This window comes from Neophocaena asiaeorientalis, unplaced genomic scaffold (assembly GCF_003031525.2).
Source record: "Neophocaena asiaeorientalis asiaeorientalis breed wild unplaced genomic scaffold, Neophocaena_asiaeorientalis_V1.1 scaffold64, whole genome shotgun sequence".
Taxonomy (NCBI): domain Eukaryota; kingdom Metazoa; phylum Chordata; class Mammalia; order Artiodactyla; family Phocoenidae; genus Neophocaena; species Neophocaena asiaeorientalis.
Genome location: NW_020185334.1, coordinates 2,882,379 through 2,902,298, shown reverse-complemented (window position 1 = coordinate 2,902,298; position 19,920 = coordinate 2,882,379). Strand labels below are relative to the sequence as shown.

Genomic DNA, 19,920 nt, shown 5'->3' with positions numbered 1-19,920 from the left:
GGCACAGGGAACTATATTCAATATCTTGTAATAACCTAAAATGGAAAAGAATGTGAAAAAGAATATATATATGTGTGTGTGTGTGTGTGTGTATAACTGAAGCACTTTGCTGAAACTAACACAACACTGTAAATCAACTATACTGCAATTAAAAACGTAAATAAATAAAGGAAGAAAAAAATGAACAAATGTATAACTATGGAATGACATTAGACTTCTGGGATGTTGCCACTGGAGACTTCTTGCTCTCTAATCCTGAAGAGTTGTATTTCTGTACACATGTTTTATCCCCACCTTAGTCCATGAGTTCCATGGGGATGGAAGCCATAAGAGAAACTACCTGAATGACCCAGTGCCTAGCACAGGTACATGCACATGGTAGTCAGCCGTCCCATGAGTGTTGACAGCTGCCAGTACCCACCTGGGAAGGACAAGGAGTCAGCCCCATGTCTATTTCTGAAACATGTTCCAATCTGTCACATCTCAAAGATCTAACTTAGAGCTTCTTTCTGATTCAACCCTGGTGCTGTGCACTTGAGAAATTCAACTTCATCCTGACTTTGCCTGCTTTATAACCTTGGGGAAATTGCCTAACGCCCTGTGACTATCTTATTAAGTGAAGGTAATTCTAATTCTATCACAGCTATCCACAACCTACCTCTTAGGAATACCATGTAAGTAAATAAAATCATGGCCACAAAAGCTTTGAGCACCTCAGAGATAAGCGCTGTTCTCACCTGGACTGAGAACATCATAACTGAACAAGAAGATAGCAGGTTGTAGTTAATTTCAATGATATTAAAGCAATGATGCATTGTTTTCTCTGGTTTATCAGGATAACTTCAGGAAAGCTCTGTGCCTCTCAAGTGATCCAGCTGGTTGTGAGTAAAATTAGAAGATTGCAGTCATTGCAGGGTGGTGAAGGACAGCCACTTTGTTCCAAAGTTCAATTATGTCCAACTGACTTTAGGGCCTCCACCCCCGCTGTCATCCCAGGTAGGATCCTACGAATCTTTCTTCCCTGTATTTCTTTTTCACTTCTCTTTGAAACAGAAAGTCTGGCTTATCCTGCAGAGAAGGCCTGTTCAATTTCAGCAGGCACTACACACCACATCTCCAAGCAGGCAACACATGAGGTCCAGCCAGAAGTCCTTGCATGGTCCCGTTCCTCTCGTTTCTACTCACTAACAAGTGCCCATGCTGGTTCTCCTGTCCTGGGAGGCCCTCACCTCCTTCCTCAACATTTTCCAGTCTTGGCTCTCTTTTTCTCTCCCATTCACTCAGTCCTACAGCAGATTTTCATGGGGCACACTGCTAGGGACTCCATTTAGTCCTCTCCAAGCCATCCTGCCTTTTCTGTGAATCCCTGACTTCCCAATCTGGAAATGTGGATGGTGGGACCCTTCATGGGCTTCCCTGACCTCTTTGCTAACTTCTCTGGTGGTGGATGGGAAAACCATGGGAAAACAAGTGAGCCTCTCAACGACTGAACTTGGGCATCACTACAAAGAAAGGTTGGAATAGTTAACACATAAAGAACTTGTCCCCTCAAAAAGTTCCATGTTTATAATCTGTCTGTCTCTCTCGCTGACTTCTGTATTTCTTTCTGTCATGCAGCACCTAACACTCAGAGATGCTCAATAACTCAACAATTGAATCTTTGACAACTTCACCAGATTTATTGATTGACTGATTGATGATCCCATTCTATCTTTTTTTTAAATTAAAGTACAGTTGATTTACAATGCTATACTAGTTTCAGGTGTACAACATAATGATTTGATATTTTTATAAATTATACTCCATTTAAAGTTATTATAAAATATCAGTTATATTCCCTGTGCTGTACATTACATCCTTGTATCTTATTTAGTTCATACATAGTAGTTTATACATCTTAATCACCTTCCTCTATCTTGCCCCTCCCCACTGCACTGGTAACCACTAGTTTGTTCTCTGTATCTATTAGTCTATTTCTGTTTTGTTATATTCATTTGTTTTATTTTGTTAGATTCCACATATAAATGAGAATATACAGTATTTGTTTTTCTCTGTCTGACTTACTTCACTAAGTGTAATATCCTCCAGGTCTACCCATGTTGTTGCAAATGGCAAAATTTCATTATGTTTTTATAGCTGAGTAATATTCTGTTTATATATATATATATATATATATATAGAGAGAGAGAGAGAGAGAGAGAGAGAGACACTCATACATTGGGGTACATATATCTTTTCAAATCAGTGTTTTCATTTTCTTTGGATAATTACCCAGGAGTGGGACTGCTGGATCATATTGTTGTTCTATTTTTAGTTTTTTGAGGAACCTTCATACTGTTTTCCATAGTGGCTGCACCAGTTTACATTCCCCAGATTTAAATTTGAATGTTGGCCAGTGAAGACAGGTCCTGATGCACCCTTTTGCTTGGGGAGGTAACTCAGTTCTCAGACTTCTTCCAAACAAGATTTAGACATGAAAGAATTTTAACACAATTCTTATAGTATCTATTCATTAAGGTAATACTAGATGACATAAAAAATGAGCCACCACATCTCAGTGGCATAACCCAATAGAAGTTTATTTCTCACTCATATTAAGTCTTATGGGCAGTGGCAGGAAGCTGGAGGGGGAGGAGGTGAAGACTCTGCTCCACACGGTAATTCAGGGCACCTGGCTGACAAAGCTCTGCAGACGACACTGTGTGGCTTCCAAGGTCACCTTGGCCATCAGAATTCAGATGACAATAGGGAAAAGAGAGAAAGAGATGGATCGTGAGAGAAGCTCTTGTGGGCCAAGCACAGAAATGGCACATTTCACTTCTACCAACTTCACACTGGTCAGTCATACACGTGTCTGCAAGGGACGTGGGGCATGTAGCCTGGCCATGAGAAAGAGGAGAGGGAAATGGTCTGATGCACAGCCAGTCTCCACCACAATGGACAATAGTGTGAAAATATTTGAAATATTCAAAAGGCCTGAGTGAGAGATAATAAAAGCTATTATTTTTTGCAAGTGATCCTTTATTTTCTGTCCTTTTATTAAATAATTTGTCTTCCTAAAAATAGTATTGTAATACAATGTTGTGAGTGTTATAATGGTATTATGTAGTGATAACACCTAGCCTGGATCTTTTTAAGAAGTGAAGCCAGGAGCTTCCCTGGTGGCGCAGTGGTTGAGAGTCCACCTGCCGATGCAGGGAACACAGGTTCGTGCCCCGGTCCGGGAAGATCCCACATGCCGCGGAGAGGCTGGGCCCGTGAGCCATGGCCACTGAGCCTGCGCATCCGGAGCCTGTGCTCCGCAAAGGAAGAGGCCACAGCAGTGAGAGGCCCATGTACCGAAAAAAAAAAAAGAAGTGAAGCCAGAACTGGGTCTTAAACAGTGGATATTAGGCAAGCCAAGGTGTCTATGTGTGTGGGGTGGTGGTGAGGGGGGGGGCAGCAGAGGACAGTTAGGAAAAGGACAGTTACCCGGCTACAGGGCCAGGTAAGGAAAAGAGGAAAACCCACTGATCCTCACAGGATGGCGTTGAATGTCCTGGAAGTTTCTCTTTTTATATGTGCCTATGTGACTTAGCCATCCTCTAAGTCAGCCCAAGGGGTTCATTTGTGAGCACATTAAATCTAGGTTCTGAAGTCACCCACACTGGATGCCCTTCACTCACCTTTCTTCGTCTACGGTGCCCTTAAAATCAGGGGGTCCCAAATTTTGGTCCCAAGCTTCCTGCTCTTCTTTTTATTTTGTGCTTTATCACATTTGCCTTTAACTGTGGTTCACGCTGGGCCTCAGAGTAGTTGAGTCCTAGATCGTATACTTCAGCTAGGCCTTTCTCTTTTCCTGCATCTCTAACTGCCCCCAAATACCCTCACTTACGCAAGCAGACACCACCCCAACTCAGCAGGTCCCGTGCACACTCATTGTCTTCCCCCACAAGCAGTCCTTCTTCTAATCTCCGCTTTCTTCTTATCCACATTCCTATAACACTCCTCGCAGATACTGTCATGACCTCTTCCTTGACCTCATACCGAACCAGTCACAAAAGTTCGTCAAACATTTTTCATGAGGCTCTCAGCCCCTTTTGCTAGAGTCTGGACAACTCCAGGAAGGAAGTAAGCCCCTTGGGTATCCCCATGATGTGGAAAGAACCAGAAGGTGGATCTTAACTGGGCCAGGAAGTCACCAGGCATGCTAGAGATGGATGCAGTTCAAAGGTCACAGACAGAACAGAACCCAGGAAGGGAGCCAAAAGTTCACACTAGACTAGGAAGATTGGCCATCCATCAGACCTACGACTGGTGTGAGGGCGTAAAGGGAGGTCAAGAACTCAGGAGCAGGGACGGGGTCTGTCATCTTGGAATTCCCAGAACCTAGCATGTTGATGGTTCATGCAAGACATCCAGTTAGTGCCCTATGTTCCCAAATACAAGGTATTTGTTATATTCTTTCCTTCACCTTCCATTCAAGACCTCATATTATGCAATGCTCTCTCACTTTAATTATTTTAAACCACCCGGTAGTATTTGGGGAAGATATTAGACAAAAGCAGCGTCCATTAATGTTAGCTTGGTTTGTCTGGAGAAGACACTGTTGCCAAAACTCGGCCTCTGTACTCTGGTGCTGAATAGAAACGTGGAGACAGAATTTTGGGTAAAGTAGAAAATAATAGCTTTATTGCTTTGCCAGGCAAAGGGGTTCACGGCGAGCTAATGCCTGCCCAACTGTGTGTCCCACCCTGGAAGGGGTAGTGAGAAGTCTTACAGTGTTCAAAAAGCAGGGGATGGTCAGTTCATGGTCGTTCTTCTGACTGGTCGGTGGTGAGGTAATGAGGAATCAGCATCATCGACCTCCTGGTTCCAACTGGTCTGGGGTCTACGTGCTTGTGGGCAGCATGCAGCTAACTTCTCCCACCTGCTGGGGGCTTCAGTATCTACAAAACAGCTCAAAGGACATGGCTCAGAATATTATCTATAGTCCTTGAGGAAGAACTAAAGGTCCTTGAGTTTGTTTAATGACTGAAGCATTATTATTTTGTCTTGCTTGGCTGTTTTCCTTTCTGCATTTTCTCACTTCTCTGATTAAATTTATTCTTTGACTAAAGTTTTCCTATAGAAAAACAGCAGGTGGATGACATGGGGTGGGTCTATTCTGGGAAGGCTGCATAGGGCCCTGCTCAGTTACAACACTGATATAATGGATAATAAGGAGTTAAGGAATTTTAATAAGATTTAATAATATTTTGTGGACTTTTGACTGAGCAATTCAAGTGTAAAATCTCATTATAAAAGGGCTTTTTAAAAGTTACTTTAAAAACAAGTAATATAAATAAAAAATATTCATCTATCAGATAGATTGTTTTTTTGATTGTCACATATTTTGTGGCTTGGGATAAAACTTCCAGAGACTGTCACACAGATTCCAAAAATACTGCATCTCAAATAGAATAGAGGAAATAAAGGCAATATAGTCTAGAAAACTGTGTTTGTGGAATCTAATAGTGCTTATAGTATGAGAGTAGCAAAAACACTACTTCTAATTAACATAATTTTTATATAATATATCATTTTAAATATATATGTGTAAGCTAAATTAATAAATTATTAGTAGACAAATGACACTGTAAATCACTAAAAATGGTCAAAACACTTCTTATGGATCATCTCATTGGGAAATAGGGAATCCAAGGATTGTATTATATTTGTTGAATAAAAATATGAATAAATGTATAAATATTTATTAAAGACAAAAACTTAATTAGTAGTGTTAAGAATAATTTATTCACTAATGCATTGAGCAAACATTGAGCTACCATGTGAAAATCAATTAAGCAGGAATAAGAATGGTTTGATATTAAAAGTCTACTTTCCACCATCATGGTGACACCTAAAATAAATGAGAGAAATATTTACTTTGACTTTTTATTATGAAAATTTTCAAACATGCTGAAAAATGAAAAAATAATATAAGAATCGCCCACCTGTATAACCTCCATCTAGATTCAACATTTTCCCAAAATTGCTTTATGTATGTGTTTAATTTTTGATGAACCATTTGAAAGAAAATTAGAGCTGTTATAACACTTCACCTTCCTTAATCCTTCAGCATGCATTGACGAAGATTAAAGCATCCTCCCACATAACTATACTACTACTCTCACTCTTAACAAAATTAACTCCTCAATAATATATATTTCCAGTACACATTTGGATTTCCACAGTTGTTCAAAATATGTTTTTTTTACCAGTTTTTTTTTACAAAAAACAGAAAAAGAGGATCTAATGAAAGAATACACAGTGCACTTGGGTGTCTCTTAAGTTCCCTCTCCCACTCTTTACTCTTTTTTTTTCCAGCTTGATTGAGGTATAGTTAATAAGTAATAATTGTATGTACTTGAGGTGTACATGACTTGATATATGTATACGTTATGAAATTATTACCGCAATCAAGCTAATTAACACATCTATCACCTCACTTACCTACCTGTGTGTGTGTGTGTGTGTGTGTGTGTGTGTGTGTGTCTGCGTGTGATGAGAACACTTTAGATCTACTGTTTTAGCAAATTTCAAGCATACTATACAATATTACTACCTATAGGTACCATGCTGTACATTAGCTCCCCGGAACTTCTTCATCTTATAACTGAAGGCTTGTACCCTTTGACCAACACCTCCCTGTTTTCCCCACCCACTGTCTGGTAATCACCAGTCTACTCTCTGTTTCTGTGAGTTCAGCTTTTTTAGATTTCACATATAAGTGAGATAAGGCAGTATTTGGCTTCTTGAGTCTGGCTTGTTTCACTTAGCATAACATACTCTAGGTTCATCTATGTTTTACAAATGACTGAATTTTTTGTGTGTGTGTGGCTGAATAAGATTCATGTGTGTGTGTACAAAACCCACATTTTCTTTATCCATTCATCCATCAGTACACACTTAGATCATTTCTGTATCTTAGCTGCTGTGAATAATGCTGCAGTGAACACGGAAGTGCAAATATCTCTTCAAGATACTGATTTCATTTCCTATGAATATATGCCCAAAAGTGGGATTGCTGGGTCATATGGTAATTGTTTTAATTTTTGGAGGAAACGTCATACAGTTTTCCATAATGATTGTACCAGTTTACATTCCCACTAGCAGTCCACAAGGGCTCCCTTTTCTCCATATCCTCACCAACATTTGTTATCTCTCTTTTTTTTGGTAATAGCCGGGCTAGCAGGTGTCAGGTGATATCTAATTGTGATTTTAATTTGCATTCCCTGATGATTTGTGATGTTGAGCACCTTTTCATATAACTGCTAGCCACTTGGATGTCTTCTTTGGGAAAATGTCTATTCAGGTTCTCCTCCCATTTTTAATTGGATTATTTGTTTTTTACTTGTATGAGTTCCTTATATATTTTGGGTATTAACATATTATCAGATATATGGTTTGCAAATATTTTTTTCTCATTCTGTAGGTTGCATTTTCATTTCATTGATCATTTCTTTTGCTGTGCAAAAGCTTTTTGGTTTGATGTAGTCCCACTTGTTTATGTTTTGCTTTTAAAGACCAAGCCAATTGTCATATAAAAAGTCCCACATTGTGGATTATCTGTTTCCTCATGAAGTCATTTACCTGATATTTCTTGTAAAATGGAAGTCAGATATTAGAGCTTGACTAAATTCAGGTTAAATATGTCATCAGTGTATTAAATATTACATCACGACAAGAGCATAGAGTGGTGAGTTGTTCTAACATCTGTGATGTAATTTGATCACCTGGCTGAAGTGTAACCCCAAGTTTGTGTTTGGGGAGTAACTAATAGGGTTATACTTTGGCATCTTGCAAAAGCCCTATTGCTTATTAATTTTTCACTTAATGGATTTAGAATCTGTTGAGAATTTTTTCCTGAATTAATTATTTCATTAGGATTTGTGAAATAAAATGTACGTTGCTGATTACCCTCTTCAATGATCAGTTTCCAATTTTCTCCAAGCAGTTTTTCAAATCTTAAATATGTTCTTTGAAATGTAAAAGGTCGAAAGTCCAAAATTTTTAATATCATAGTTTATTGTAATGGAAGAGTAGTAATTTTCCACTTTCTTTTGTCTTTTCAGCAAAATGGAAATTCAAATTTTTATAAGCCAATGGTTGAATCCTTTGAGGAAGCACCTCTACATGTTATGGTTTTCACTTACTTGGGATATGGAATTGGAACGCTGTTTGGCTATCTCAGAGATTTTTTGAGAAACTGGGGAATAGAAAAATGCAATGCAGCCATAGAGAGAGAAAAGCAAAAGGTACGTATGAACACCTCCCTGGGTCTTTGTCAATGCCAATTCTTCTGTAAAGTGTTCTCACAAGTGGTGATGTGTGTACAGATCCTAAAAAGAGAGATACACTCAGGAACTATCCAGGGTAAATTCTATTCCCCTGCACCCCATAAACCCCCAAACATTCCCTGTGTATTCACGTACTTGTTTTTTACAAACATTTATTGAGCAACTACTATTTGCCAGACTGAACTAAAGTTTTTCTTGTACATTATCATATTTAATTTTTATAACAATCCCATGATATAGATATTAAAATAGCATTTTAAAGGTGAAAAATCAAAATATAAGAGTGACAACACGTGAGTGGAACTTTCTTCTGGTCTTCTAGGTGTCAGTTGAGTATTATTTATGTTCTATCCTGGAAGAGGAAAGAGTGTTTGAGTGAAATGTGGGACTTTTATTTCATCTAGGTCAGAGTTTCTCAACTCTGGCACTACTGACATTTCAGACTGGATAATTCTTTGATATGGGAGGCTGCCCTGTGCATTGTAGAAATTTTAACAGCATCCCTGACCTTTACCCACTAGATGTAATTAGCACTCTCCCACATACTTGTGACAATGAAAAATGCCTCCAGACATTGCCAAATTCCTCACAGAGTGCAAAATCACCCTGTGTAGAACCACTGATCTAGATACTTTCAATAATTAACCTATAAAAATCTACATCATCCCCTTTTCACATAGAGCTAACAGGACAACCTGGAAAATATTAAGAGACCTGTGAGCAGCCTGCATCCTTTTAACATGTTTTCCAAAGTTGGTTCAAATGATTTATGATGCCATGAACCTCTTTTTCCTAAAACTTGCTTTGGAATATACGATTGTGGCCATAGATTATTCCACATGATGGAGCCTTGAATACAGCTGAGCAAAGAACATAGGTAAGGTATGAACTTCAATGTAATGAGAGAACTTCAAATCTTGTAACTTAGTGACTAGTACCCATGGTAAGCTAAACTCTTGTTACAGTAACATAACCATGAACAAATCATGTAGAACACTTATTTTGCAATTACCTTAAGTCAAGCATATCACCTTCAGAAGAAAATCAGGCCCAGCTTTATTATTGTACTCTCTCCTACCTTTAGCAAGTATTTGAGTATATGCTCTCTACCAAGTAATGGAGGCTAATAGAGAAGAAACTATAGGTCCTTCCATGGGAGAATTTGAAGTCTGGTGTGCAAAACAGACTCACCAGCAAAACAAATGATAAAAAGTGATGATGGGGCAGAAGGTGACAAAGGAAACAGGGATCTGTGCCCTGTGATTCTCTTAAGGAGTCAGGAAGGCATGATATTGGGGCTTGCACGGTGAGCAGGAGTTTTTCTAGTGAGCAAGGGTGAGAAGGAAGACACTCTCTGAAGAGGGCACTGCTTGTGTCAAAGCATTCATTAACTCACTAATCAAGTCAGGTTTGTTTGGAGCATGTATCTTGTGCCAGGCACTGTATTACAGTCTTGGAATATAGGAATAACTAAGGCAGATAATGGTTCCTGCTTTCAGAGAGCTAACCATAAAAAAAAAAAAAAAGCGGTTCCAATGGAATTTGACAAGAGGTACCATAGAGGTAAGTAGACGACATCAAGGAAGCAAAGAAGAGAAACATTTAACCTGAACTTGGTGTTCAGGGAAGACTTCTGGGAGGAAGAGAAAGTTAAATTGACATCTAAGGGCTAAAGAGTAAGTAGTAAGGCAAAGGGTGAGGCAAGATGAGCTGGAAGGAGTCTTCAGGGAGAGGAAATGTGATGCAAAGTGGCCCAGAGGTCAGAGAAAGCATTGTACATTTAAGGAACCAATGAATTCTAATGACCAGAGTGTTACGAGTGAGAGTGGGAGCATATGGGGAGAAAGATTGCTTGAGAGGCAAGCAGGGACCATACTATAATGGGTTTTTATAAGCCATGGGCATTTATTAGAACAATGAGAAGGCATTGAAGGATTTCAGGCAGAGGAATGCAGATTTGCAGATTAGAAAGATCATGTTCCCTGCCCTATAAAAAATGGATTTACAGGACAATATAGGGGCCAAAAAAACCAGTTAAGAGGCTGAGGCAGAAGTCCAGTTTGAAAAAAAATCTAGATGAGCCCTTGGGCTGGGACCAGGGTAGTGATAATAGGGATGGTGATAATAGGCGAGGCCAAGAGAGGTTTAAGAGATGGAGTTAGGATTACTCAGCTATAAGAAAGAAGGAAACCATGCCATTTGCAGCATGGATGGACCTAGAGATTGTCACACTAAGTGAAGTAAGTCAGACAGAGAAAGACAAATATCATACAATATCAGTTATATGTGGCATCTAAACAAATGATACAAATGAACTTATTTACAAAATAGAAATAGACTCACAGACATAGAAACAGACTTATGGTTATCAAAGGGGAAAGAGCCGGTGAGGGATAAATTAGGAGGCTGGGATTAACAGATACACACTACTATATACAAAATAGATAAATAATAAGGACCTACGATAGCACAGGGAACTATATTCAATATCTTGTCATAACCTATAATCTGTGCTGTAAGCCTGAAACTAGTACAACTTTATTTTTTTAATGGTGTGTTAGTTATAACAAAGTGAATCAGTTATACATATACATATGTTCCCATATCTCTTCCTTCTTGTGTCTCCCTCCCTCCCATCCTCGCTATCCCACCCCTCTAGGTGGTCACAAAGCACCGAGCTGATCTCCCTGTGCTATGCGACTGTTTCCCACTAGCTATCTATTTTACATTTGGTAGTGTATATATGTCCATGCTACTCTCTCACTTTTTCACAGCTTACCCTTCCCCCTCCCCTTTTGCTCCTTGTCCCTGTTAGGTAGTTATATATAATATATCCCTCACTGGTTTTTTAATGGTCCTCTTCGAATATTTAACACATATATTTACAATTTAGTTACCATTATTTAGTAACTAGAGTCTTCCCCTGACCAGGAGAAGAATTTAATAAAGTTGCACTTTCTTTCTCCCACATACCCATTCTCCATGTTGTCGTTTATTTGTGAATTTTTAGTTTCTGTTTCTTTATACTACAAATATAACACTACTTGGGCTAAACCATCTTCCATCAGTTTCTTCACTCACTATTTTTTCTGGCATCTGTCTTCCTCCATAGTTATTTCATTGTATTATTGAGGTACATGCTCAATTATTATAGAAAAGGGAAGTAAACTCAAGACTTCTTACATACATATATTGGAAAGTTTTTACCTGGATTTTCACATTTGTTTGCTGGTTTGGCTGATTATAGGATTTTAAGTTCAAAATAATTTTCCCTCATACTCTTTTCCACCATTGTCACCTAAGAAAAGTCCGAAGCAGTCTAATTCATATTCCCTTGTCTATAAACTGCCTTTCTCCCTTTTCTGATGCCTTTTGAGATTCTTCCCTTTGACTTCTGAAATTTAACCAGGATGTAGCTTGGTGTGGGTTTTTCCTTATTTGCTCTATTCAGGACCTGATAGACTATTTACGTCTTAGGATTCACAACTTCCTTCCTCTCTGGAACTTGCCCCTCCTCCTCCTCCTTTTTTTAAACTTTCTTTTCCTCCTCTTTCACCTCATCTCCTCCTTCTCCTCCTTCCTTCAATCTTGCAAATCCTTCTAGGGAGATATTGGACCTTCTGAATCTGCCCTGCATATCTCTTGACTTTTCCTTCATATTTTCTTTTCTCTGTCCTGGAATGATTAGTCAACTGACTATGCTAGTTTATTAATTTACTTCTCAGCTGTGTTCATTGTACTTTTGAACGTTTAATTCTTTAAAAGGATCCATTGTTTCGTTGTGTCTTTCTAAACACGTTACTTACATATTTTTAAATTCTTTTTCTGTTTGCTCTATGAAGTCTTTTCACTAAATGTCAGTTCTGCTTATTGAATTTGGTGCCTCTTATTGTGCTAGTTTTCCTGTAATAGTGATGACGTTTTGTTTTACGCTCATTTTTTAATTTAGGAATCCTTATTTGCTTACACATTCACCTGTCTTGAGTGATTGTAGAAAGAAAATGGAATGTGTTGCCTGGACCAGGGGCTTGTGTTCTTGCCGTGTGGTCTCCCCACCTCTCTACAGTGGGGCCTTGTTCTTCCAGTCAGTTCTTGCTGCCCATTACAGTGCTTTGTGCTGTGGACAATGCAACTGCTTCTTACTTATTAACCCAATAAAAGAAGAACAAAGAGATATTGCTTCATTAATCACCCAGGGTATCAACTTCTTGTAGTTATCGACTCTTGGCTTTAAGGATCCCTACAGTTAGTGTATGTCCATACCAGTCTTCTCTGCAAATGTTTTAGGGCTACGGTTTCCTGTGGTCTTGTTTCTGCATTGAGCAGATCTTATTTACGTTCTATCTTTTGTGATCCTTCAATATTTCTGATTCATTGATGATTTATAAATTTATTTTGGTTTTTAAGTATCTACTTTTTGTCATTTCACAGAGCTTTTAGATGATTGGTAGAATACATACAAGCACTGAATCTGCTATCTTTATTCAACCTTCCTCTAATTTCTTAATAAGAAAAATTAAATTTAGCCATCCTTACTTTGTGTTTCTCATACTTCAAAGAACTGTCTATACTACAGTTACCCTTCCCAACAAAAGGGAAAACACAAACATATTTTATTATTATTCTGAGCTCAACCCTGGTAGGAGAAACAGCTGTTTCTCAAGAGGAAATAATGATAAAAAAGAAATATTAGGTGAGAACAGAAGCGTCAATGTAGGCACAAATGAAAAACTACGATTGATAATGATTCTTTCTCTCTCTACAAATCCATGATTCTATTTGCTACTGAATGGGCAAGTAGTTAAACCAAAAAAAGAAGGGACAAATTTGGTAGTATTTTTCCTAATTTGGTAGTATTTTTTACAATGTGCCATGGATATGTTCTCTTCAATCCCTTTTAAGTACCTATCCCTGCAGCATGATTTATTCAAAAGAGCATTGGTTATAGAACTGGGTACAAATCCCAATCTGTCCACTCAGAGTTTCTGACTTTCTGTTGAATTGTCTATAAAAGTAGGATTGCTGTATCTATAACACTTGGAAAATGATAAGGTACCCTACAAGCTTAACAGTGGATAAAGAAAGAGTGTCATATTGTAGGAGAAACAAAGGCATTTTTGTGGCTGCATTATTAGGTTTTGTTCAACCCTCCTATATCCTGCTCCCAAAAATGATTGTGTCCTTGTGGCCTGGGGTTCACTTTCACACTTAGCCTTTTGTGTCAGGAAGAAAAATATAGTGAGTTGGTCATGTGACGAGTTAAATCTACAACTAGATAAGGATATACCCCATTGCAGTGCTTCTGTTTTTGCAATATCTAGTCCAGTTTCATTTTTTGGTATAGTTACAAAACTGTGGGAGGCTTACCTGAGACTAGAAGACAGTGACCCTTGGAAGGTATTGACTGCTCCTGAAGAAACCTCACTGGTGCTCAAAGGAATGGGTCGGGGTGAAAATACACCCACACAGAGGCAGGAAGCTCACCTGTGCAGAGGAATAGGAGAACTGTACCCTCAAAGCAGGCCTTCTTCTCTGGACCAGATCTTTTTTTATTTTTATTTCATACTGGAATATGGTTGATTAACAATGTAGTGTTAGTTTTGGGTATACAGCAAAGTGATTCAGTTTTATACATATACATATATCTGTTGTTTTTCAAATTCTTTTCCCACTTAGCTTATTACAGAGTATTGAGCAGAGTTCCCTGTGCTATACAGTTGGTCCTTGTTGGTTATCTATTTTAAATATAGCAGAGAGTACATGTCACTCCCAAACTCCCAATCTATCCCTCCCCCCAATCCTTCCCCCTGGTAACTGTAAGTTAGTTCTCTAAGTCTGTGAGTCTGTTTCTGTTTTGTAAATACGTTCATTTGTGTCTTTATTTTTTTTTAGATTCAGCATATAAGGAATATCATATGGTATTTGTCTTTCTCTGTCTGCCTTACTTCACTTAGTATGATCATCTCCAGGTCCATCCCCGTTGTGGGAAATGGCATTATTCTTGAATTCTAAGAAGGTTCCCAAGCTCAATTCTCCCTCTCAGGAACACTGGGATTCGTTGTCTCCAGCACTCATTTGGGGATTTGTATTTTGCTGTCATTTTTGTTACTTTTATTTGCCACAGGTTTTACCTCCCCCACTAAAATGTAAGTTCTTTGGAGGTGGAGGACTCACAGAGTTATTTGTGGACCCCACCCAACCCCTTACCCAAGAACCTTTCTCAAAATATTTGCAGATGGAATATTTTCATGGTTCCTCCGTGTCTTTTTGTGCTCAATTGCAAATGAACTACAAAAAGCGAGAGACCAAAGGTAAACTTCTGCCTCTGTTATTACAGGATTTTGTGCCGCTGTATCAAAGCTTTGAGAATTTTTATACACGGAACCTTTACATGAGAATCAGAGACAACTGGAACCGGCCCATCTGCAGTGCCCCTGGGCCTCTGTTTGATGTGATGGAGAGGGTGTCAGATGACTACAACTGGACGTTTAGGTGAGGCGGCCACCTGGAGGGGCTTGGTTGAAAGAAATGCTTTCAAGGAAATTCTAGCATGGGCACCAGATCACAGATCTGAAAAAAAACACAAAGCAATAGAACAGCTGCTCTTCCATCATTCAGCCCTTTGCAAGCTCTCATGATGCCAATGGGAGAAGTCACAATAATTAAGTTGCCAAGGGCAGCTTACTTGTATTGCGATTAAAGAGGAATCAGTGGCAGAAGGTGCAGGATACACAGAGCCAGCCGGGAAGAGTCCTTTTCAGCTTTATTGACAAATTGTACCCTCCTACTTCCTGCTGAGGGAGCCAGTGATGACCATGGCTCTTTCTGATTTAGAAAGTCCTTGCTGAAATTTAAACCAGAGCACAGGTGTCACGAAAGCAAGCACCCAAGACAAATCAGGGCTGAGTAATACTCCATGGCCTGGAAACCTTTTCCCAATGCTCTGCCCAGGTTCATTATGAGGTGACTCTCCTCTAAGGACAAATCATTTTGTGGTGACAACAAGGCAAATCAAAAAGAAAAGATGTGACTTGGGCCAAACCCAAGGTCTCTTTGTGAGAGTCTTTTCTGGAGCACTAGGATGATATTAAATGAGAATACCCTTTGTGTTCACCTGCCCTTCTCTCTGCAGGTTTACTGGAAGAATCATCAAAGATGTCATCAATATGGGTTCCTATAACTTCCTTGGCCTGGCAGCCAAGTACGATGAATCTATGAAAACAGTAAAGGATGTTTTAGAGACATATGGCCTGGGTGTGGGCAGCACCAGACATGAAATGGGTACGTACATTCACTATTTTGAAATTTTTTTCCAGTTGGGTCTCAGATTCCTTGTGGCTACTTCTCAAATCTAGATCATATCTAGACGGTGTGCCTCAAAATGCTGTTATAAAACACAAAAAGGAAAAGGTATATAACGGTCTTTTTGGAAATTTCAAACATTATGCTCTTACTAGGCAGTTTTTAAAGATTTTAATTCTCCAGAGTAAAAAAAATTGTTCTTTCCTGACCATGTTATCTAAAAAAGCAGCTATAATGCCTCTTCCATCCGGTCCTTTTCTGGGTCTTTTCTTTTCCACTTTTCTTTTCTTTTTAACAGCTTTTTTGAGTTACAATTGCTATTCAAAGAAAACCATTGTACTTATTTAGTATATATAATTTAATGAGTTTGGACATATGCATATACCTGTGAAACCATCACCACAATCAAGGTGATAAACATATCCATTACCTCAGAAAGTGTCATATCGCCCTCCTTTTTATGGTAAGAATGCTTAAATGAGATCGATCCTTTTTTCTATTTTTTCCCCTAAATAAAATTTTATTTTATTTTTACTTATTGAAGTAAAGTTGACTTATAATATTATATTAGTTTTAGGGGAAACCCTAGTAATTTTGTATTTAGAGATCTACCCTTTTAACAAATGTTCAAGGGCACAGTACAGAATTGTTCCAGGAACTGTGTGAAAGGGCAGGTCTCTAGAACTTACTTGTCCTGTATCACAGAAGCTTCGTACCCATTGAACAACAACTTCTCCTTTGGATTTGGCTCTTTCTCCCACTTTTCTTAATGATGCCTATCACTTATCTTGCTTTTGTACTTGTATATCGCCTGTCTCTGCTCCTGCAACATAAGCTCCATGAAGGGAGGAATGGGTCTTATTGACTTGTGTTGAATGAATGAATGAATGAATGGTAAAGATGAAACAGACTGCCTATTTATTTCTTTTTTAGCTGAAACATTTTTCTCTTAGAGGAGTAAGATCTTTGAGAAGGAAACTTCTGCTCCCCTCACCTCCAGGAATATGAGCAGAGCAAGCTTGTTCCTGTGGCCTGCTTCGCTCTTCCTGGCCCACTCTCTCCTCCTATATTATCTCATGTGTTCCTCACAAAGCCCCATGCTGTGCGGGGCAGGACAAGTGGTGTTATTCCCATCTTCCAAAGGAGGAAACTGAGGACCACAGTGACTCAGTGATGTGCCTATAGTGGCCGATGACCCATCCTAACTCCCGGGGTTGCTCAGCTTTCCTACTAAGCAATTTCCCAACCAGGATAATACATGCAGAGCTCACTAGGTCAGTTTCAGGCCTAAGAATCAGAGGTAAATCTGCTAAAAATGGATTTACCATTCATGAAAAATGAGCCATATGCCTCTCTCAGATAACCCCTTGGCAGAAGGCCTTTAAAAGCGTGTAATTATTCAGACCTGTGCAATAAATAGCCATTCAGATTGAACAAAATCACCTTCTTATCCACATAGCCAGTCAATACTTAACTAAAACTCCAGAGTGTATAAGTAGTTGCCCAGATTTCTTAGGAGAGACACGGTATCTTTATTTTGACTCATGAGGGCTGGAGAAATAAGCAGGGAGTGGAAGAAAGGTTCTACTCCTTTAGAAGAGCTGGGTCACACACAGGACCCTACTTGGAGGTGGGACTGAGACTGGAAGGACACACCATCAAAAGAGACACGGAGGCAGCAACCTTTGGGGATGTTGCCTCTGGTGCTGGTGACACCAAATACAAGGGTTATTCATCAGGAAACACACTCCTGAAGATGAGGACTCCCAACTCACTGAGACAGAACAGTCCCCAGTCACAGCACCAGAAACTAAAGAGAGGCAGCCTGACACAGGCGATGCTTTGCTCCCAGTAAAGACAGATATGGAATAAGGGTCCCTGATTCTGCAGACTCAACAAACCCAGAGAAACCAGGCAGAGACGAAGATCCCTGTTTAGACTGCCTACAGCCTACATGCTTTTTCCACCTACTCATCCTTCTGAATCACTGGGCTTTTAATATTTACTTGCTTCATTGTGAGCTCTCCAGCTCAAGCTCTTGGAAGATTTTAACAGCTTCCAAGGAAACAGTGAGACAGCAAGGTAGAAACCACCCACAGTAATTTTAGGCAAATAGAAGAACTGAAAACAAGAATATAAGCAGTCCAAAAATAAATGAATAAAGAGGGTACATCTGAAAGTCTTCTGCAAGATAAATGGTAACCTGAACATAGCAGTCAAGAATTGGTAATATAGTTGTTTCTTTTTTAACATCTTTATTGGGGTATAATTGCTTTACAATGGTGTGTTAGTTTCTGCTGTATAGTTTTGAATGCCATTTACTTCAAGATATACAAGTAACTTTTGGAAAATGTATACTACATAGCTTTAAGAAAATATTTAACAGGGCCAATGGACTAACAGTGAAACGTTGGTAATATAGAGGCTTAAGATTTTTAGTAACCAAAATAGCTTCTTGAGGAACCCAAAGTAAATGTTTAGGGACGTTTAATCACTTAAAATACTTCCTAGAGCTTTTAAAAGTAGTTTCCAATGTTCCGGGGGAAAAGAACACAGAAATCATATTCCAAAATAGGAAAATTCAATGAAAAAGAAATCAAGAGGAAACACATAAAATATAGTAAAAGGGACTTCCCTGACGGTCCAGTGGTTAAGACTCTGCACTTCCGATGCAGGGTGGGTGAGGGTTCGATCCCTGATCAGAGAACTAAGATCCCACATGCTGCACAGCATGGCCACAAACAAAAAGTAACAAGTAAAAAATAAATAAATAAAAATAAAATATAGTAAAAGGATAAAAGATCACATATTTTATTTTTACCAAAAATATATAACTAGAACATATTTGCCTACTAGAAGCAAAGGACTGAGACTTGGCCAAAAACTAAACTCAATTGTGTGCTGTAATCAAAAATAAATGCAACTAAATTAAAGTTATTCCAAAGGATGAAAAGCAGAAAGATAGGTCCCAGCCAGGCACCTGGTTCCACCTCCCCATTGTAACCAACAACAAAACACCCTCAGTGCCCAAGAGGGAGGTCAATTCAGTGGAAGGAGCAGCAAAAAGTGCCCTAGAGTACGGCTGTTTGCCAAATCTACACCTGCAAATGTTAAAACTAGGCCCAAAATAGAACTGGAAATGACACATTTCCAGACAGATATGTACAGAATTTTAAGTGATATTTTAAGATGTAAAATGATGTGCTACTGTTTACTTTTCTGTACAACTAAAAGATAGCAGAATATGGAATTAGGGGAGGCTTTGACCCTCTTGTGGGTGGCTTTAACATTTCACATGCTGATATGGGTGGGATGATTGTGCTTTTCATACATCCTAAATATGAGACAGAGTGAAATGGCAAATCGGAGTCATCATCAAGCATTTAAATATCTGACACATTTTAAATTCCTATCTTCTATACTCATGTTGGTTTTTGTTAGAATGCTCCCTGATCCGGGCTGTCTCCCTGAAACTGCATGCCTTATGTGACATCTTTGGTAATTACAACCTAGTTTTGTTTTGTTTTGTTTTGTTTTAATAATGTTGTTAATGTGTTGTGAAAGATTAGAAATTTTTGAGTTTAGGTGTGTGTGACATTACATTGTGAATTAGGGACCTCTGGAGTGAACAGCCTATCAAGTGTTGAAATTGGTACTCTTTAAGCTGGCTTGCCTTCAAATTTTTAGCTGCAAAGTCTGTAGATTAACTGTCTTAGCTGAAAAACGCTAGAATAACTACTATAATTTGTTTAGAAACAGATTCTAAAACTACATGGATGTTTAGATTTTTAGCACTAAGATTGAGAGTTGTGTAAAAATTGTTCATAATGTCTGAATAGTAACATCAAACAATCAGTAGTATCTTCAGGAATTCCCTGGCGGTCCAGTGGTTAGGACTCAGCGCTTTCACTGTCAAGACCCGAGTCTGATCCCTGGTCAGGGAACTAAGATCCCACAAGCTGCTTAGCCTGGCCTAAATAAATAAGTAAATAAAATGAAAAAAACAATCAGTAAAACTTCATTATGCAAGATATTCCTATATATGATCTTTGAGTTTCGTTACTGGAAAGAACTATTTAATTTTGCTGTATGTGGAAGGTGTTTGTTTGAATATATTGATTTAACAGTGGAAGACGTTCATGCAGCCACCCCTAACGCAAAGTCAATGCAGAATTGCTTGTTCTTCCTTCATATGAATTAAGCTTTAAGTGAAGAATAAACTGAAACTTTAAAGATAAATAAACAGACAACCTAAAGGTGTGGTGCAAATGCAAACAGAAAGGAAAGCAGAAGTTAA

At 38.7% G+C, this 19,920-nt stretch overlaps 1 protein-coding gene across 2 annotated transcripts in view; it reads left to right on the top strand.

The window, feature by feature from the left end:
- The window catches only part of SPTLC3 (serine palmitoyltransferase long chain base subunit 3), a 124,937-nt gene that overhangs the window by 13,669 nt on the left and 91,348 nt on the right, over window positions 1-19,920 (top strand). For both annotated transcript variants that reach the window (XM_024735438.1, XM_024735439.1), the window contains exons 3-5: window positions 8,097-8,279; window positions 14,659-14,813; window positions 15,454-15,602. In XM_024735438.1, coding sequence (XP_024591206.1) covers window positions 8,097-8,279; window positions 14,659-14,813; window positions 15,454-15,602 — 487 coding nt within the window. The remainder of the gene's footprint in view (window positions 1-8,096; window positions 8,280-14,658; window positions 14,814-15,453; window positions 15,603-19,920) is intronic.